The following is a 20,272-nucleotide window of genomic DNA, read 5'->3' on the forward strand; positions in this document are numbered from 1 at the left end:
GATTTAATTTCAAAACCTCAGAATAAGACGAAAAGTTTCTATGGTGGTCGTTTCGGAAATGCTTCGTTGAACAGTAACGTTGCTTCAAAAATGACTACCTACTTCATTATGGTTCTATAAAAAATTTTTCAATGTGGACAGAGATTGCCAAATAGACATTCACCTCAAACTCATTTCCTCGCTCATCCTTCAGAGCATCCAAGTTTCCAAATAAAATCGTTTTTTCAATGCATATTTTTTAATCATAATATTCAAAGCCTGAATAACAATTATGGTGGAAAAAAAGGGTTTGCAATTACACCCCTCTGTAGATATGGCGGATGAGTTAAAGATTGAGTTCTAGATCTTTGAATGACACTACAGCAAAGTTTACCTCTGCAATCTTTTGAAAAAATCGAATGAATCCATAATCAATTCGTCATCTTTGAAGCAACAACTATTCAATGTGTTTTTGACTCCATAGAAACTTCTCGTGTTATTATCAGGTTCTGAAATAATACCAAATTTGTTCCCGTTAATCCTGGGACAACCTGTGCCAAGAAAAATTTTCGGAAAACCACGGCACCGACAGCCTCTGCCGTGATGACCCAAAATTGGCGGCAACCTTTCCCTGGAACGGATAGATGCAGCGCGCGCGAAAAAAGGGAAAACCGAATATTTTATGCATACAATGGATGTAACGCGGCGCTCCAGGAAACGGGACAAATAATCGAGGAAATGATGTCGAAACCCCGTTCGCAATAACGGAAATGGACGATTTTTCCGAGCGGCAACACACTGGCTGCCGAAATTCCGGCAATTCACGTCGATATACCCAGAAAGTGGGTCTCGTGAAATATTCGAGAGACCGGATCCGAACGTAGGTGCGGGGTAAGACCGACAAATCACCGGCAATTCAGGACCCGGAAAAGTGTTGATAATTTCCAAGTTTGACGAAAAGCGCCGGCCGAATGACGCGAAGGTTCGAACTTTTTCGCCGGAAAAGTTGCCTGATAAATCCCCGGAGGCAGGTTCGGGCCGAGAACGCGATCACGTGGCGTCGGGTTGGGGTAGCAAGAGGAACCGTCGGAGTTTTCCACTTGGGCATGTGATCGATTGACCTCACCTGCGGGGACCGCAAGGTCAGAACGTTCCTGTTGTTCCGGAGGCGAGAGCTCACATGGAAGCAAACTGGACATAGTTTGGCCTATTTGCATCCAAACAAGCATTCCAGAATTGAATTTGCGTTGAATGAACTGGAGAACATTTTTCTTTCTTTCATTTCCGGATGGAGAAACTACTGAAGGCATTGTCCATTTCAACTGACAGTTATGTATAATTGTCAGTTGGAATTGGCTACTGCCAATGTGTAACTGCCACTTCACTCCTACAATGAGGTAATAATTGCCAGTTATCAGTTCCATATGACAATTTCTAGTTCAAACTGACTATTTGTATAATAGCCAGCTCACTATGAGAATTATACAGGATGAGTCTTTGACTCGTACAAGTATTGCAACAGTAGATTCTTGAGGTCTAAAGAAACACTTTTTTCCTATACTATTTTTTCCGATTCCGTCGTGATAAAAAGATAAAGCCATTTTAAGTTTTCATAATGAGCTATGCCACCCCTGAAAAAACAAAAATACCTTCATAATCCCTAGCTAAATCTGTGACACTACACCTCTGTGGATCTTCTGAACAGAGTTGTATTCGGACAAAGTACCCAATTTTTTTTACTCGAAAACGGAGCATTATACGAGAAAATATGAGGAATATTTTAGTTTACAAAACGTTCAAATATTCATTAGATATCTACTGTCCAAATTAGATTCAAGATTTGGGTTCTTTGAACTTTTGGTATTTTTATGGCACGTAATGGCCATAATGAGAAAACTGGAAGACGTGGGTGATATCTTGTGTTCGAAAAAGATTCATCAAATTAATGAAAAACTATATTCCGAAATTCATTTCATTGGATGAAACCGTTTGTGGGATAGAACTGAAAATATCTTTTTTTATGGTTATTCAACAGCCTGTATCTTTTAAACCGAGTCAATTCGGAAAATATGGTAAAGGAAAAAAATGTTTCTTTTGACCTCAAGAATCTATACTGTTAAATATTTGTACTAGTCAAAGAATCACCCTGTATACAGGGTTCAACAAATCCCAAAATAAAGAAAATTATATTTCAAGTTGTCTGATAGAAGTTGAACTAGAAAATTCGTAAAAGTCTCGACAGATTTCCTTAAAAAACTTCTGATGCTATTGCTTGAAATGCTGTTGAAATATAGGGGACACTCTATGTAAAAACAAAGTCAGCAGAGAACATCCTGAAAAAATGTAAGTATTCGAAGTTGGAGTTTTTAAGTTCTAACATGCCAGCAACAAAGAGAAAACCCAAGAAAAGGTAGACAGTATGGAAATTCGTGGAGATGATCGCAATATTGGTGAGATATGTTGAAAGAATAACCAATTTTCATTTGTCTCCAAGAATTTTATGTTCAATATAAAAAGGATGATATACATATATGTACATCATAGTATATAATAGAAACAAATGAAAATCGAAACAAAATTACCAGATCCTTAGATTATTTTCAATGTTTTTGTGAAATTTGTCCGATCTACTGCCAATCATATATTAAATGAAAATGAAATTCAAACTGAAACTTTCTTATTTTCTCATATATTAATTCAGTACGTTTATGCATTCATTTAATTTCGTGAACGTGAAATATTTTGTTCCTTATTTGACAGTCAGTGCATCGATCTCTCGTCTCAGAAATACCAAAACCTAATATTGAATGTTGAAAATATGACAAAATTTCTACTCACATCTCACTCTCAATTTTACAGGAACACTAGATCTTTCCCCCCTTGAATTGGAGGCCACACAGCTGTACTCTCCACTCTGCTTTCTTGTCACACTCTGTAGCACTAAACTATGAGTGCTGATAATGATTCCAGATGACATGTTCTGTGTCACCAATTCTCCCTAGAAAAAAATGGTCTATTGTACTAGGAATAATGAAAAAAGAAAAAAACAATGGGTTCACTTCGTCTTATCATAACAAGTTAATTATTTTTTCATTTTTAAATGAACAAAAGTATCACGTTGAGGTAAGGATATGAACCTCAGTTTGTTTTAGGGAGTCTTCACCACCTATGAGTATTTTTTACTCATTTTGAGCTTGAGCGAAGATCTTGAGGTCTTTTCATCTTTATCTTCTTTCTGATGCGGTACTGATAGAAGTAGGGAAGGAAAAAACAGTATTGATCTTCCCATGACCATTATAAGCTATTTCCCTGAAGAAAACAGAACTTCACGAACACTATCAGTCAAATTGCATGAAATAATATACTCCACAGTGAAAGTTTGCAAGAACAAGCTATCCAAGAAGTTCCAGAATAAATAAAATTCCAATTATCCCCCTGTTCTTCAGCGTAGTTGAGGTTCAAAAGTTACAATCTTAATCGTGTAATTTTCCCTTTAAACCATCGTCATAATATCGGTTAATACCATACCGAATGCTACCCGCAAATCAACTTTATTGGCTACGACCCGCTTCCACTTATAATTTCAGAGCACAGTAACAAGCATATCGTTCAAATCACCTGCATTTATATTTCCGGCAATATCACTTGTTTTATAACATCAAGTTTTCATTGATTTGAATTTACGATTTCATTTCGTGATATTTCAGCCGAATCTAGAGCACGAATCCTCTTTCGCGGCTTTAATTAAATTCGCAGGGTCGACTCAGTCACTCCAAACGTTAACTCATTTGATGGCGCTATTCGATGTGTGAATTGGAGTTTTTTTTTTGGGATATTATTACATGCGTATATGACGAAATTGCAATTAGCAACGAGGTTATGGAGGGGAATCATAAAATTAATTGTTCAAATACAGGAAAACTTTATGGAACATTGATTACAGGGGTTTTGATTGGAGAAAACATTTTTGAGTGATGTGAGAAAGAACTGTTTTATATGAAAAAACTGAATAGATGGTTATTGAATTTTTTTCTCTGGTTCGGCTGTACCACAACTAGAATACCCATGAAAGGGTATATACAGGAAGTGAAGCTTTGACTCGCACAAATATTTTAACAGAAGATTCATGATTTACATGAAAAACTATTCGCGAATCCAATTACCGTTGAGGGTGCTGCGAAATGAAGATAAACTTTGACGTTTGTCAGTACTCTTTTTGAGATTTGTATGGCCTAACAGAGTTTTTCTAGTAAATCAAGATATTTATCGGAAGTGAATTGATTCATTTAGTTTCGTAAAGAAAGATCAACATTTTTTGGAAATACTTCATTTGAAGGGGATGAATTGTAGAATAAAATAGAGCGATGATATTGGTGATCCACTGTACCTAAACACAAAATCCTTTTATTTCACAGATTCTTTCTTGAATTAAACCTAGCTAATAATGTTGAGGTAGCATATACTGAGTTTGTGAAGTTTCTATTTTTCTATTTAAAGTATTTCAATTCAATGTTATGATATAGGTATAAATATGATTCAGCTCATGGAACAAGTTCTACAAATGAGAAAAAGCATTCATTTGGAAGTATGAAAATTATGAAATTGTATTTAGCAGAAAACTCTAGCAAAGATCGTTTAACCTAACTCCTGCCAGTTGAAAGCACTGGTATAAATACCTTTTCCAATATTTTTTCGGAATCAATATTTCCATTCAGAAATCCACACAATAACCCCAATATAACTTCTCCAAATAATAATTATAATCCTTTGTTGGACATCGTGAGATAAGAAAAACCATAAGGAACAAAACTTGTTTTTACTTTGCAGTACTGACAAAGTAGTTTCGTAATTCAGTCGGCAGAGGGCGTCTAGATATTTGGATTCGCCAATATCCTGAAATCCATTCGTGGGATAGAACTAAAATAACATTTTTTTATGGTTTTTCAACAGCCTGTATCTTTTAAACCGAGCCGATTGGGGAAAAATGGTAAAGGAAAAAAGTTCTTCTTTTGACATCAATAATCTACTGTTAAAATCTTTGTACGAGTCAAAGACTCATCCTTTTCAACCAGAAATCACCCTTTAAATGTTTTTACATGTGTGCCACTTTCTCAACGGTGTTGTTAACTTCTGGAAGGTGGGAATTGAGGTATTAAACCAATACCAAAGTGAGGCTTCAAGGCACCACTTTCCAACTTTAGTAAAATAAAATATAAAACCCTGTATTTGTGTACATAAATCACCATTCTGATTTACTGCTTGGAAATGAAAATGTTTATTGCAAAATATTCGAACAGATACGGCCAGAAATCAACATATGAAATTTACCGACATCATTAACGTTGTTTGTTACTCATCGTTAACAATGTGCTATTAACACAAATTATCTCGATAAAGTTTATAATACGCGCTGTATAACTGGTAATTTTAAATAATATTCAGGCGATTGAAAACCCAGACTTCAAATTCCTCATGTTTCTCAAATGAAAAAGTGTATCCATTGTGTGAGTTTTCGAAAATAGGACGAAGAAATAAACAAGAGAGGTCTCTCTCTCACAATTTTATTCAAGAAACCACTACCGGTTTCGGGATGACTCAGATGCATCCCATCTTCAGGCTCAATGACATTAAACAATACAACTACAAAAAAGATCAGGATCAAACACAAAGAGAGATCACAAAGTGCAAGCTTCAAAATATTCTCTCCAACAGCTACAAACTACAAAATCCCCATGTTTCTCCCTGTCCTTAACAATTCCATATGGAGGAATCATGCATAAACTGGCATACCTATACCGAAAAGCTTTTCCTGAAGTGTTAAAGCTTCTGTGCCTATAGTTTTTCAACATTAATTGTGGCCTATAGAAGGTGTAGTTGAGAAATAAATCTAATTCTAAGAAAGAAAAAAGACAAGAAATACGCGTCGTTCTCAGACCCTTCCTGAAGACGGTCCTGACGGTCAGTATTTTTGGAAACATTGGCGGGAAACACCCCTCCGCCACGAAATTCGACCAACAGATTCCGCAGGTCCGAATCTCCGTGACAGGTCTAGAATACAGTTTAATTAATCATTTCGCGATTTGAACTATTCCATCGGGCAGATTAATTTCGAATCCAAAATTAATTAATTATTGTAACTTTGATTATGTAGATGCACTTCTGGCATATCCACTCGGATTAAATTCGGACCTACAGATTCGGGTGTCCAGTTTCATTGGTCCTAAATGAATTCCAATTCGAATTACGACCTCAGTTTTTTTTTCATTATTTGATGTGTTCTGGAAAGCAAACTAATACACCTTTATGGTGGTACTAATTTGATATTTTAGTAAAATGTTCAAAGTTGCTAATCCCAATTCAGTCAGTTGATCAAGAAGAGTGCCCAATTCGAAAACAAATTTTAAAACAAAAGCCCCATCAAATTGGCCATAATAGCGGTCATAAAAAATCAGGAGGTATCGTCGTATACTCCTCAAGAACTTTCTAATTATGTGGGTGGGACAGAGTCACAATCTATCGCGATAAGGCCCTCTTTCAGCGATGATAATAACGACACCCCCAGCGAAGGCATTTCGGCGTGGGAGAAAGAAGCCCCACCATCTTTATGGCATGATATAAAGATTGCGTGTAATCCCTGTTTTATGGTTCATAAAGCTTGTTCAATTATTGCTCATGAGACAAGTCTTAACGATGAAAATAAACCTGTATCAAATGTGTATTTCGCCCAGGAAACACTTAAACCGGAGTTATGGCGCTTTCGGGGATGAATGAAGATGGAAATACGTACTTTTCGCTGTGATTCCTCGCGAATATCTGAATATTATAACGTAGAAAAACTTTACACTTGCAAAACGATTATTTAGACCTTTAGTAGGTACTCGAGGCAGAAACGCGAAATTTTCGATTTTAATAATCGTTGATAGCTTTAAATTCCGAGGAAAATAATTTTTATGGTTTGAAAAACGATTGTCTGTAATTTGACAGATGTAGAACAGAATAATACGAGTTTGATAGTTGTTATCTAGAACCATTGGTAACTTCGTTCTAGTATCTGATATTTTTTTCGTCCAATATCTTTGAATTATGTAGGAACCGAATAAGCGTCATTCATTTCTTTAGTTTCTAGATTTTGAAGGGTGTAACACATTGTTGGGCGTGTTGGTAGGACCCACCAAACTTGCCACCGCGAACAGCATGCTCAGAGAGGTAAACTCCTCTCTCCAGTCTTCTCTGACTCATGAAGGAGATGATGTCACAGGGAGTGATTTTTGACTTCGTCTAGATTCTGCATGAGAGAGCTAAAGACTCCAAGTCTGACCTTGTCTGTTACCGGGCAGTCACAGAAGATGTGCTCAATAACTTCTTCCTCCTCTATAGAGGGATTCATTGACGATACTGAGTTTGGGCCATTAGCTCTGAGCCTGCGTGAAAACCACCGTCCTAGATCTCAGACTGATTCTAGAAAAGCCTAGCCATTTGTTGGTATATAGACTGGGAGGCACTGAGATGGCGCTGTGCGAGTGACGCAGTCTAAAACGGTTGTGCCAATATTCCAGGACCCTCTGCCTTATCCAGCTATTGTTTCGTTTCCTGATTGAGGAATTAGAAATTCCTGCAGTAGGTTCCGGACCAATAAAAGCTGAGGTTGCACCTTCTCGAGCTAGAGCATCCGAAAACTCGTTGCCTCTGAAGCCTGAGTGTTCAGGTACCCAAATAAATTGCAGTATGTTGTGACTTCCCAATTTGGAGAGGTTAGATCTGCTTTCTAGTACCTGTGCTGAATAACATTCGTCAGCTACGAGAGTTTTGATGATAGCTTGAGTACCCGACCAACCCATGTCAAATAGGATGGTTGTCGCATTGGTTAATGGCGAAAATTTTAGCCTAAAATGCTGTCGTTAACCTGCCCAGACTAACACTGTGCTCGGTCAGCGGTCTACGGCTGTAGACTCCGGCTCCAGAGGTTCTTGAGCCATCAGTAAAGCAACAAGATCCTTGTAAATTGAGTTCATTGTGACAAAGCCATTAATCTCTGCTTGGAATCAGAAAAATGAAGGTCCCGTCCTTGCTGGTTCTTGTGATTATCTGGTCAGTTACCATGCCCATCACCTTGTTCACCTCCAGATGGGCTAAGAGCTGATTGGGCACGATATCATAGCTCCAATGATCCAAACAATAGCTAGCCCTTGAATCGAGGGTTTTCCTTGTATTGCTCTAACTTGTCTTGGCCAGACTATAAGCCCCATAAGTGATTACTGGTCTCATAAGCATGACACATCCATCGCAGTATTTTTGGATTACATCCCCAAGTTTTACCTGCTAGATTTCTGACTGCTATCAAGACCTTTATTGCTTTACTAGCAGCACCAGCAATCTCAATATGCTCATCTCCATAAACATAATATCTAGGGTTTATTTGAGATATTTAGCTTCAGACTTCCAATTCTTAACGTCTCCATTCAGATGGATGGGTTTCGAAGCTGGTTTCTTTTTCTGGTTAATCGTATGACTGTGGTCTTGGTTTTTTTTCTTTTTTCTTTTCTCTTTCTTTTCTTTTTGTTTTTCCCTTTTTTCGTCTTTTTGTAGATTCATTCCCGGGATACAGCAATGAATGGTCTTGGTAGCGTTAATATTTAGCCCCACCAACAAGTACCATTCCTCAATAATTCTGAGGCCATCTTGAATTGAATCGCAAAGGGTTCTCTCAAATTTTCCTCTTATTATTATAACTGTGTTCCTTAGTTAGAGAAGATTTGCAGCTGAGATGCATCGATGGTCTTGTAAGCTAAACCATTGGACCATTCGGCGCACTGATTGGCGAAAGGAGGCGTCCGATACTACTATCATATTATATTACTATCCTGATTCTTCATAGGAACTCTCAGGAGCTCTGTGAGCTTGTTTGTACGAGTTTGGATAACCAGTTGTTCTGTGTAGGCTTTGTTACTTCGTCCTTACACCACTTCATGTACAGCACTGTTAATTGCTGTTGCTAACCCAACAGTGAATGATGGCCCGTACCAGTATCGACTAGAAAATTTCTTCTCTAGCCCGGGATCGAACTCAGTACCTTGCGGTATACTAAGCCGACGCTTTAACCACCAAGCCACAGACGCTATAGAGTATAGACTATAGACACGTCAAAGTCATAGCTTGAATCAAAATGCTCATCCACAAGTTGCGATTTGACAGTTCCCTTTTGTGCCGTTTTTAATACAGCAGAAATTGAAATTCGCGTCGCGTTCTTCGTTTCCGAAATATCGATTGGGCAATTCATCCTGCCCATTCTCATCCGACCCAATTAGCGGACCCATCTGATGTCGATTAATGTTTCACGAGCAAAACGGCCTAATGAAGATTCTTTGATATACGCCGTTCAAACAGAATATACGTCGTCGCACAGACCTCCTGTTTCCCAGGAACCGGCTCTCCCATTATCCCGTAGAGTGGGAATCGTCGGGTACGGCTCACCGCTACCGATGTTTGTCTACATCCCGGACCTATTCATTTAGTTCCTTTTCAGGAGACGTGAGTTGATAGGATTACCGCGGATATTTATTCTGGCGACAATTCTCCACGGTTACGGCGGCGAAGGTCGGCCAACTGTTAACGTGGCGATCCCCAAGACGGCCGATGCGGTTTGCGAAGTTTCCGAAGGATCTTTCTGGACGTTCGATTCCTTTTGTGGATTAGGTGGTTCTACGAATTTTATTCTTTTTCGATGTGATGATGCGGTTGGAGTTTTCAAGGACGGTTAGGGGATTATAGACTCCAAGCTTTTCTTGCGTCATTACAAACTTACTGAAGGGTTTTCCAATAAAAGCGGGTACAGACGAAATGGAATTAAACAAGCTGTATTGTAGGTAGATGATGACCAACTGTTATATATGCCTTTCTCCTCAGTATATGAGGTAGTTCGAATGCATATTGGCATAACTAATTGAATGATTTTCTCCAGGATAGGTTTTTGTTACCAATATAAGAGCGTTATCACTAGAGCATCTTTCTTTTCATTGCTGAATCTCGTTACCGACAATTAATCTACAAAAAGACTAAAAAATCGACTGTGTGCCCTCCTGTGACTGAAAAGACCCAACCGTGGCCTACAGATCCTTCCACACTCTGGGCATGGATAGTCACCAACCAGATCTGGCCGCCGCTCTATTCTTCTCGAGCCTCCATTATAGCTGTGGACCAAAGACCTCCACTGTGATCTGTCTAACGCTAGACAGTTAAGATTGGCATTTACTGATTTTGGGGATTGATGCAGTATATTCTTGAACCGCTTATATTGGCCTCCTGTCATCTTTAGGTAGTTAAGGTAATGCTGTATTACCTTCACTAATCCAAGATCCAATATTCGTAAGGCCGTTCACACTACAGTGGCTTGCGAGTAATATAGTTTGAGTAGTTTCGCTGATCCTCGCGAGTCAAAGCTCGACAAGCATCTGAGATAATGTGAACAATGATGAAACGAACAAGGCCGCGAGTCAGACAAGCCACACCAGCCTACTATACAAGTTTAAGACGGGCGAGCACGAGCACGAGTAGTGTAGACCGGTCAAATAGTGAAAGGGACTCCTCTCAGTCGACTCGTGGCATTTCAGTTGGCATCTCTCAGCGTGGGAGGCCCTCCAACTGAAGGCGGATGAACAATGAGCCACAATGCCTCTTCTGCACGCAGAAGAAGAACCTGAAGATGCCATCATGATGGTGAAACACGTGAAGTGGTTAAAAAAATCATTCATGTGAAAACCATGTGATTTGATTATGGATGTTCATTGAGTATCGGCCACATCCTCAGTGCCTGAGGTCGAAAAACTCTTAGCTCGTGGGAGGAAACAACTGAGTCTAGTGACTGGAGCAATGACTGGCCATTTGTTTAATGAATACTTTAATAGAATGGGATCGACTAGCTTTTCCCTGTGTCGCTGGTGCAAGAGCACGGATGAAACGGTTGAACACATTCTGTTCTTCTGCAGCAATCTTAAAGACTTAAGAAAGACCCCCTAGGAAACACAACACCCATAACTTCTATAGTGAGAGAGACTCCTCTCTTTCGACTTGTGGCGTTTTTGTCAGCATATGACAGAGTTTGAGTCTCTCCAACTACAAGCGGACGAACAATGGGTCACGAGGCCTCAGTACATCCCAGTGGGGCACCGCACGTAGAAGAAGAATAAGATCGGCCACATCAATTCAATATCTGTAGAGGCTTCGCACTGTGGCACGAAACCAATTATTCTTCTTCTACGTACGGTACCTCCTTCAGGCTGAGGCAAGGCCTTTTGGCTCATTGCTTATCTGTTTATAGTTGAAGATACCCACACCCTCAAACGCCGACAAAAATGCCACAAGTAGAAAAAGAGGAGTACCTCTCACCATAAGAAACATAAGAGGGCATCAGTGCTTCTTCACTCTGGGACCAAGGAGCAACCAGTAAGTCCGTTTCTTTTACTTGTTTTTTGGACCTTAAGGCACAAGAAGACAAGAAGGTGTAGAATTGTAAACTGTAGATCTAGAAGCAATGACCCTGTAGGTTTCATCAAACCAGAAGGTGGTGCCAGCACGGTCCCCTCTATGGAGAAGGGATGCATTTTCATCCTTCACCATCATGAGAGCCCTCGACTGTCCCCTAAACAATCCACCACCACGCCATCGTTACCGTTCCCAGGCTCTAAGTGCTGTCTTGATAGCCACCTCTGAAACTGCTAGATGTACACAGGGTGAACCTAGCAGATACTTCAGTGGAGATGCTTGGAAAGGCCAAAATTGTCCTGGATAATGAGTTATATCCATACACAAAGAGTTTCCCTGTAATTCCAAACAAACACCCTTAGGAATCAGCTTGATATTTGCTACTGATTCGGAATAATAAAGAAAGGCACATGTTTGACGATGTTGAGAACGTTGAGGTTATAATTATACCCAGAGACTCGCTGTCTCTTGATGAGATCTCGAATGATTCCATCGAACGAACGTATGAATGCCCTTTGACTGTTCATTCGAAGGCACACATTTAGTCGCATCCTTCATCATCCGCGTACCTGCAATCACTGACCACAGACGAATCCCCCGGGGATCGAACATCGAGCGAATGAGCCATGATCTCGCAACGGATGAAAGCTTTTTGCTCTCTGCAACAACCGCTCGCCTAACGCGAGGAGTTATTAAATCGCCATAAATTCGCAGAACAGAAAAGTTTCTGTATCCCCGGAACAAATTACCTTTTAATGTCGGTTCCGGCGCCCTAGGTAGGCTATTCCACGGCAACCTGCGAACGTCTCAATTCGGAGGCAACGAGGGTCGACTGCACCCTAATTAAAAATAAATAAACAAAACTTTTTGGACCGCAGGACGGACGTGAGTGGACGGGAATAAAGCAGCGGGGGCAGCCCTTGGGAGACATTTGTACCCAGGGTTTTCTTTCGTTCTGCCGTCCATGCAGATTTCTTCCGCGTTCATATATTGCGGCGGAAGTTAAAAGTTTCGAGGTCGACTGATGGCGTCTGGGTGGTATAACTCACCTGTCCACGCGGTCCTACCGAAAAATAAAGATTTCAGGGCAGAAAAAGGACGATCGCAAGAGGTTTGTGACGATCTAAGCACAGCTACAGCATTTAATGTGTATTTCATAAAATTTCCAATTATGGATTTTCATCAAGTATCGGCCACATCAATTCAATAGATATCCTACAGCGTGTACCAAATTCGATGATCACTGATAGCATCTTGAGAACTATAAGACTTCAAAGAACCCCGATCTCCTTTTTCAAGATGATTAGATCTTAGGAACCAGATCATGGATAACTTGATTCTTTCTGGAGTTGCAGGGCGATTCTGAAAATCCCTGTTTCGAATATTTCGCTATATCTTGCTGTATGTTTGAGATATTCGAAAAATTACTCAACATTTTTTTCAGTAAATCACTAATCATATTTATACTGTGAATTCGACTATGTTTTCCTGTAATTTGTGGTTGCTTTATTGGTACATTGGTACTGTTCGCAACCTAAATGTATAATAAATAAATAAATAAATAAATAAATAAATAAATAAATAAATAAATATTGTATGTGATACTCGTAACGGATCACATACATAGACATTTATTTAGATATTCAGTTCATTTTGTGTCTATTGTGTAATCTTTTTCTAATAATAATACGTATCATATAAAAATGACAAATAATCTGAAAGTTTCAATTTCCTGAAGAATTCACATGAATTGAATCGAAACAAAGGACGAATTCGAGGTAGATTAAGTCGAATATATAAGATTCATACAGGGTCTTTGACTCGTACAAATATTTCAAGAGTAGATTCATGAGGTCAAAAGAAACACTTTTTCCTATACTACACTGCGCAAAAAAATTAACGCACATTCTGAAAATCTCAATTTTAATAAAAGTTAACCCTACATTGACTCTATAACTTATTTTTTATGTTCTCTCGGGAAGGTTTTGAACGAAACAAGACACATTAAGTGGAAGAAAAATTCAGGATTTCACTGAATCTTATGTGAAAGAAGAGAAATGAACAATTTTCAAAATACTGAAATGCTGATAAGTGATTTAATACTTGGTATTTCCATCCCTTGCGTTAATTACAGCTCGGCAACGACGGTTCATACTCATAATGAGTGATCATAAAATGTTCTGATCTAATCCTTCCCAGATTTCTCCGAGTTAGATTCCTAAGTCATTAAGAGTAGCTGGATGATTTTCTGAACTTCTCAGCCTTCTATTGGGGTTGCCCCAAACCTGCTCAATCGGATTGAGATCTGGACTTCTTGCTGGCCATTCCATTCGAGAGACTTCAACCTATTCAAGGTACTCCTGAACGATGCGCGACGATGGGGTCTGGCATTATCGTCCATAAAAATGAAATTTTCACCAATGTATGGGGCAGATGGCACTACATGGTCTTCAAGAATGTTCCTTATATACTTATCAGCATTCATAGCTCCATTATCAACGACCACTAGGTCTGTGAGAGCAGGCGAAAAAGGTAAAGGAAAAAAGTGTTTCTTTTGACCTCAAGAATCTACTGTTCAAATATTTGTCCGGGACAAAGACTCACCCCTTATAATTATTTTGAAAAAAGAGATGGATCCTTGAAGAGTCTTATAGTTCCTGAGGTGCTATCGTGAGCATCGAAGTTGGGACACCCTATATATGATCTCGCGGATTTCCATATTGTACGCAGGCTATCATGCCCTAAACTCAAACCTTTTTTGATTGAATCGATCAAATATTTCCTGCGATTTGGACCTATAAAAAAATTATCAATGGTGTAAAGAAGAAAGTTGAACTTCCCACCTAAAAATTGCTGTCAACAGGGCAAGAAGTGCCGTCACTCATTCATCCAACAGGTTTCCGTCGACTCATTAGTTAGAGTAGACGAAATATGTTCCCGAACCGAAGCTTTGAGATCCTAACTTGTACACACAAAACACCGCCCCCATAAACAAGAAGCAAGTCCGAAAGGAGCAGTAATTAACGATGAGCTCTTATTGACAACAAGGAGAGCAGGCAAATGTTTGTTCATTAGAGAAAGGAACGTATAAAGAGAATGATCAAAGGTAAAGTCGGTCAGAGTTCGGATTGTTCGAATTTACTTACGTCGTGATACCAGGTAATTTTGTGTTCTTTTGGATTAGCCCTGATATTGCACTCGAAGTACACGTCGTCTCCCTCTTTGATATTGTCTGGGTTGAGGGTGGTGCCCAGTTTCAGCTGAACTTGAGGCGGATCTGGAAAAAAAAAGAAGAAGAATAGAAATGATGAAAAGTCTCGGACTTTGGTTATCCTCAAAGATAGGCGGGATTTTCTATTATGTCCTTGATTTCTACACGTCTGTTCGATGAAAGTTCAGAATTTGGTCATTGGATTGATTGTTGGATGCAGGGTTTCCCATATAAAGTGATCGATAATTTACCACCGCATTCTACGATCGAAAATATTAGGTGAAGGGTGAAATTAAAAAAAAAAGATAAGTCCCTTAATATGGATTATTTTATTAGGAATTCCCATAGCTAAAATCATGGTTCTTTTTAAATGGGAGCTCTAATTGCAACCGTGAACTTCGCCCAATAGTTTCGAACGTCGATTATGTAATGACAATTGTAAAAGAAAAAAAATTCCGCCAAGGGTTCTGCGTTTACATCATTCAAGAGAAGCTCAGGTAGATGACACAAACATTTCCGATTCTCCACCTGCTGAATCCGGTCCTGACCGACTTAGCAGCAGGTCCGTTGGTTTCATAAAGGGCAAGATGTGAATATTTAAAACGCGATGAAGGGCTTTTAGTGTTATGAGTAAGAGGCCCTAGTAAATACGGGCGTTTTCCTTGATTTTTATTCCCGAATAATTTTGTTCCCGCTTAATATACATCCTCGGGCTTTTGCGCGGTTCAAAACACCTTTTTGTGTGATAACATTGGATTTATTAACCATTTCTGGCGGATGGAAATGTTGGGGGAGAATTCCGAGATAATTTTCCAATTAGGCATGTTCTTTGAAGTGTTTCGTTTGGCTTGATCGGTTTCCATTGTGGTTTTTCTTTCCTTTTTCGTATTGGCTCGTTTTGGTAGGTCGGAATTTTTACGATTTCATGAACTTTAACCAAGGTTCAGGTGACGATATTTCGAAATATCACTTTTTTCGATTCATTATTTAAAAAATTGAAAGGCATGTACTTATTAGCCGTTGTTGAAATTAATTGACAGAAGCTAAAACAACTCTCATCTAAACTTTCACCTTTAAGATACAGAGTCCAGGAAATATTTGTGCTGGACCCACGAAACTTGAAGAAATAATTGAACTTACAATAATCATTATTGCAAGAGTTCAGCTGCATTATCTGTTGAGTTATGAAAGTTTGAATCTCCGATTTTGCAGTTCTTAACATATTGTAAGTACGAAACTTGCTAAGAAGCTCTTGAAGCTTTCCGAATAATCTGAAAGATAAGAGGGAAATAACTGATTGCAGTGTTTTTACTTCGTAAGTAATACATTGTTTTTGGCTGGTAAAGAGTCTTATTTATTCTGAAGTTTTGACGTTCTTCTTCAGCTGAGGAGTGAAAACATGTGAATTAACAATCAGAACTTGTTGATCAATTCTATCGATATCGAAGGACGACTGTATTTCCAGGCGATCCATTGCTATTTTCTCATTTACCGATCTATTCACTATCGAAATAACAAACACCAGCCAAGCCCTGCCGGCGAATTCCCAGAAGAAGAAAGTGCAGGGTTTGTCGTACTAGCGTTTCTCTCCTGTCTCATTAGTAGGGGAGTGAAGACTAAAACTCCGGAGTCAAACGAATATCAAAGCAGTAGATTTCAATTAGGAAAGGTATAAATCAGGAGCAAATAAAGTTTCGGTGGTTGTAAAGTTTATTGTTTCAGTTTCGCCCCGCTAATAAGGCAGTCTCAAGTTTGAAGGAGGACAGAGAGAGAGCCAGAGGCGTACTGACTCATAGTCTGAACAGATTCGGTATCAGATTTTAACTAAAATATACATCACGCAATATATCGCCGGTAAAACAAAAAAAATTATACTTTATTTATCAACATACATTCATTTCGAGCTCAATAGAACGAACAGACCTGCCACGACATCTTAGTGGTCCAGGAATTGCTGATTTTGTACATCTGTATGTCTCAGGAAATTGCAGGACAACATATTTCCTTAACATAGAGAGTAAAATGCAGAAACTGATTGGCAAACCTTTACATGGTTGATGAGATCATATCTGCGTCGAACTACTGGTTGTTACCCAAGAGGGAGGGCTTCATCCTTGCCATCCAGGATCAAGTGATTCCAACGAGGGCCTATATGACATACATCGCCAAGGGCGCCTCAGTGGCGGACGATAGCTATCGTTATACTGTGCGACACGTGGAACCATTCAGCATAACCCTGGGGGATGCCAGAAGTTCGTGAGCACGAAGCACAAGATAGGCATGATGCTGTTGCCAAGATTTCACACCGAGAATTGGCAATAAAATACCAACTTCCAAGGTCAAAAAAGTATCCTTAGTACAATTACCATACAGATTCTGTTTCAATTATGGATTTTCATCCAGTATTAGCTAAGATTCCAAAATACAGAGATCTCGAGGAACAAACCAGGGGACAATGGACGTTGAAAGATATAAACCATCCCAATTGTCTATTTCATCTAGAGGCCTGATGATTCAATTGGCCGAAAATATAGTCATGCATGAAGAGGTACTGTTAGGGACGGCGACAATGGGAAAATCAATCAAGAAAACCTTGAAGTTGATGGAGAAGAGGTTGAATGGAAAAATGAAGCAACATACCTAGGAGTGACGCTTAACAGAGGACTTACATGGAAAAACCACATCAAATGTGCAGTTGATAAAACAAAAGCCGCAATGAGTAAACTTTATCCACTTATAGGCAGAAGAAGTTATATGAATAAGAACATCAAGTTGACGATGATTAAAACAATTGCGCGACCACAACTAACATATGGATCGGCGGCATGGGGCTTCGCAGCCAAGACCCACATCAAGAAAATACAGGCCACTGAGAATAAACTCCTTAGAATGGCGATGGACGTACCCTGGTTTGTTAGGAACAAACAAATCTACAAGGACTTGGAATGGGAACCAGTTACAGAATTTATGAAGAGAAAGGCGGAAAGGATATTCGACAAAGCCAAACAAATGAGGAACTACGAAGATTAGTCGACTATGATCCAACAGAAGAAGCTAGAAGGTCAAAAACCTACCACCGAAGACCGAGAGATCAGTTAAGGATTTTAAGTAACCAAAGAAGAGCTTAACCTATAAAAGCTATAGGCAGCATACAAATATCAACACGACTATGATCGTGTGAGAGTCCAGAAACCATAAGAGTCAACTGGTTAATAGGCAAAATGCCCGGAACCTATAAAGAAGCAGTTAAGGGTTTTAAGTGGGTCTCGAGCTCAGAGAGTGAGAATCCCCACACTGTTCCCCCTCAGGAGAGGGTGTGTTCGTCTGTTTTGCAGATTTTCCCCCTGCTACACCAAAAAAAAAAAGGAAAATCAGAAGAACATGGGAAAGAACACCATCCACTTCAAGAAGAAGCTGGGGGGAGATCAGGAATCCAATCCACACCAAGGAGACGAGGAGGAAACAGAACATCTGGAAGCCGAGGAGCAGACCTGGTCCAACCACCAACATAAGAAAATCGGAAAGGGTTCCAATAGAGCTTAATCATTCGATATCTGGGATAAGTGAATGTTTCTCTGGAGAGGAGTGTGAAAGCTGCAAGGCTAAGGTCATAGCCTTATTTCAAATAAAGTAGATACAAGTGTAATCTACCTGAAGTAAAATTGTGAATTGGATCTTCTAACCCTTATGTTACACAATAAAGGTGCATACAGAAGACTCTGACTTAGGAATGCACGTCCACGTCACGTCAAAACAATTTGAACGCTTCCGCGCAAAACCTATGTTGAATTTTTGAATCATGCGCATGATGACGTTGGCCCACGTCACGTCAGAGTAATCTGTATGCACCTCAAAAATTCCTCCACAGTGCAATCTGCAGTAGCAACTTATAGACATCTTTCTTGAAGGGTTTGTTGTTCGTCTTTAAAAATAGTTTTATTCAACACTCCCATACCTGTTTTGAATTTATGATATGGCACCTCAGAGTTTTCGTTGAAGTTTGGCTGTTAGTTCTTTGAGTGTGTATCTCGACACATCTTTCAATTGGGAGTTTTTCTGCTTGAAAGGTGCTGCAAGCGAGCCTGAAGGCTATTTTATATGCTCAAGCCTTTTGCGCAAACTGGCAGTTTGTGCAAGCACAATGCAACGTGTAGGCACGGCGTCCAACTGTCAGTTTGAGCAAATGGCTTAACTTTTAAACCAGCTTTAAGGCGTTTGACCTTAGCTCCAGATCCAGGGTCTGTTCCTTCCGTAATGTTTTAACCAATTACTTTATCGGTTTTTTTAGGATCGAAGAGAAATGAAGGATCCTACTATAGGGAGAAAGATCATCTTCAACCACACGCTCCATCCTCCTCCCTCCAGCGTCCATGGGGATGGCGCAGACTCTATCGGCCAACTCACAACGTACTCCAAACCTCCCAGCGGAAATCAACAAATAGAAAAGAAATGACGGAAGCATTGAGTGCGCTAATACGGAATCGAGCGAGAGGACGATTTGCGAAACAGCTTGACGATTTCGCGCAAATCTTCCACTTGGGGGCCGTCGGAATTGTTTGCCGCCTCGTAGGGATCGAAATCCCCGCCGGCTTACGTAGTAATATCTGCCTCGTACCTTCCGTCGAACCGGTCGGTGAGACGTCGGCGGCGTCGTCCGCCATAATGAAAAACCGCGTAATACTTCGCGTTTTATGTAAATGAAAGCGACGTCGCCTACGGGCGAACGGCCTCCGCTACCTTTTTACCGGTGCCGAGGGGGCGAGGGAGGGTGCGGGGGGACCTGGAACACACCCACCTGCTCCAAATTGAAGGAGGCTTTTTACACGGGTAGATGCCGAAGTGATGCCCCACGATGATCTCAATTTACCGTGGGAATTTCGGATGTGGGTTATGCGGCGTTGTTTGAGGGCGAATTGAAACGTCGTTTCATCAGCTTTCTCTTTCATTTCCCTGCATTACACGTCTGCTGAATATTTCAAAAGGTCCTGGATACCCTCTGGAAGCTTTGTTGAGGTTGCCGCAAACTCAAGGGAAGTAGCTCAGCACCTTCTGAGTGCGTTAGTTAAACGATGGTTCAACTCCACGAACAGTTACTAACCGTCTCCGGATATCGCAAAGTGTAGTTAGTAGAGCGTCAGCTCACTATCGTACAAATGCTGCATATACTCATGGAGCTACAATAGTCGCACAAGATCGGCTACTACACGGATACTTCACAGCATCATCTTATTCCAACAAACTAACGGTAGGATAGTTCCTGGTCAAACAATCTGGAATAGGTGGCTTAGTTTCAATTTGAGGGCAAGAAGATAGATGCGCCAAGCACCTGCGATTGTGTAGAGAGTCAATAATCGTTGGGCAGTCGAACATGAGCACTGGAACACGCATTTATGGAGATCTGACTCTTTAAAGATGAGACCAGATTTGGTCTTTATTTCTTAATCTCATAGTTTGAAAATGGTAACAATCCATTTTTTCATAATATCTCTCTTCCTGTACTTTCAATAGTTCTTGTATTCATTACAAAAGCTGTAGATACATATTTGAATTCTTTACAACTTTTGTTTGAAGCAATTTTACATACTCTCAACCATTTTCGTGCTA

General features: G+C 39.9%; 1 protein-coding gene across 1 annotated transcript in view; it reads right to left on the bottom strand.

Annotated features, from left to right (window-relative positions):
* Positions 1-20,272, bottom strand: part of LOC123307179 (nephrin-like) — a 98,832-nt gene that overhangs the window by 12,466 nt on the left and 66,094 nt on the right. Inside the window, exons 8-9 of the mRNA XM_044889396.1 lie at positions 14,604-14,734; positions 2,818-2,977 (exon numbers count right to left, since the gene is read on the bottom strand). Of these exons, the coding sequence (XP_044745331.1) occupies positions 2,818-2,977; positions 14,604-14,734 (291 nt within the window). The remainder of the gene's footprint in view (positions 1-2,817; positions 2,978-14,603; positions 14,735-20,272) is intronic.

The sequence above is a fragment of the Coccinella septempunctata genome, chromosome 2 (genome assembly GCF_907165205.1).
Source record: "Coccinella septempunctata chromosome 2, icCocSept1.1, whole genome shotgun sequence".
In the NCBI taxonomy this organism is placed as follows: Eukaryota; Metazoa; Arthropoda; class Insecta; order Coleoptera; family Coccinellidae; genus Coccinella; species Coccinella septempunctata.